Source organism: Atta cephalotes (assembly GCF_000143395.1).
Source record: "Atta cephalotes unplaced genomic scaffold scaffold00009, whole genome shotgun sequence".
In the NCBI taxonomy this organism is placed as follows: domain Eukaryota; kingdom Metazoa; phylum Arthropoda; class Insecta; order Hymenoptera; family Formicidae; genus Atta; species Atta cephalotes.
The window spans coordinates 4,196,690-4,198,123 of NW_012130073.1; the positions used below are offsets into that span (position 1 = coordinate 4,196,690).

General features: G+C 34.9%; 1 protein-coding gene across 1 annotated transcript; it reads right to left on the reverse strand.

The window, feature by feature from the left end:
* Positions 1 to 292: 292 nt before the first annotated feature.
* LOC105627552 (basic helix-loop-helix transcription factor scleraxis) lies at positions 293 to 1,434 on the reverse strand. The gene is made up of 3 exons (XM_012208833.1): positions 1,217 to 1,434; positions 691 to 979; positions 293 to 403 (listed from the first exon to the last, which is right to left on the reverse strand). Exons 1-3 carry the CDS (start codon positions 1,432 to 1,434, stop codon positions 293 to 295), a joined length of 618 nt encoding a protein of 205 aa, XP_012064223.1.

The window sequence follows — 1,434 nt, forward strand, 5'->3', positions numbered from 1 at the left end:
ATTTGCATAAAATTTAATGTAAGTAAATGTTAAATTTAAGTTACTTATAACTTCATTTTCATTGACAACATTAAATATTTTTAATGTACCTGTTTGAAATTTGCTTCCATTACATGTAACGGAAGCAAATTTTTTTTTTAACAGTGTATAAAACATAAAGTAATTAATTACCTACATTTTACATGACATTTTTAGTAAATATATCAATATGTCATTATCGCAAGATTGCGAAAGAGATCACACGAAAAATATTTACAAACAAAATATACAGATATTATACTATTTTCAAATTTTAGATATCATTCACATTTAAATCAAAACACGTTGCAGTCGATGGCACGTAGACATACGGTCTTGTTTCTTCATTTGAATAGTCCGGAATTTCCTGTGAGATATCAAAATTCTGAAAATTCGAAATGAAAAAAGAGCTGAAAATATTTTATAATACAATTATATATATTTTATAAATCGCATTGTTAATCACACAATTTAACAATAAAATAGTACAGACCAACAGAAGCTTTCTGAAGGCTGCATTAACTCATCAAATCGAACATGAAGATTAATAATTACTTTTTATATTAACTACAGATATTCATAAAAAATATATAATTTAACGTCATATGTGTGCTCTTATAAATTGCAGAATTTAACGTAAAAAAAATGTACGCAAATTGCTACATGACTTACATATCTTTTATGCATAGCCAAGCAAAAGGTGCAAACTTGGGGTCTTGTCGAACAAACGCCGCTACTTTCTAAAAGACGTGTACAAGGTTGATCCATGGCACCCGCAATAAGTATGGCGTCCAAATGGCTAATGTAACTGCTGGCCAATCTTAAGGTCTCTATTTTCGACAGCTTGCGATCAGCCGGCTCGGTTGGGATCAAAGTTCTCAGGGCGCTGAAAGCTGTGTTCACGCTGCACAACGAAGATCGCGTACCTTCAGAGAAGATCTCATCCAGTGTCTCTCGCATCCTAAATCGCTCTATTAATATCAAGTCTATCTCGTTCATTATAAACATGTATTAAGTAATTAAAAGAAGCGTCCAAAGATAAACGGTTCGTCGAGAGAAATTCCGCACGTGAACAAGAACCGCGCTTATCTTCCGAATCCTTCAACTTCTTCGCGCAACAAGAAATAAATGTTTAGATAATTCACTCGTTTTTTTTTTATATTGTTCTCGTTATTATATGCGCAAAATGCTTTTTCACCTAAGAGTGCGATCTCTCTCTCGAGCGTTCGCTTGATATCGCTGCTTCGCTGACTCTTCCTTCCTGCGTGCTGCCATGTTGTGGACGCGACTACAGAAACGCTTTCGCTGACCGTTCACAATGACGCTATCTTCATCAATGAGGCGACCGGTACAGCCTCTTTCCGTTCCTCCGGAATATGAAAATTTCCTCATCTCTCTGTCACGGATACTTAACAT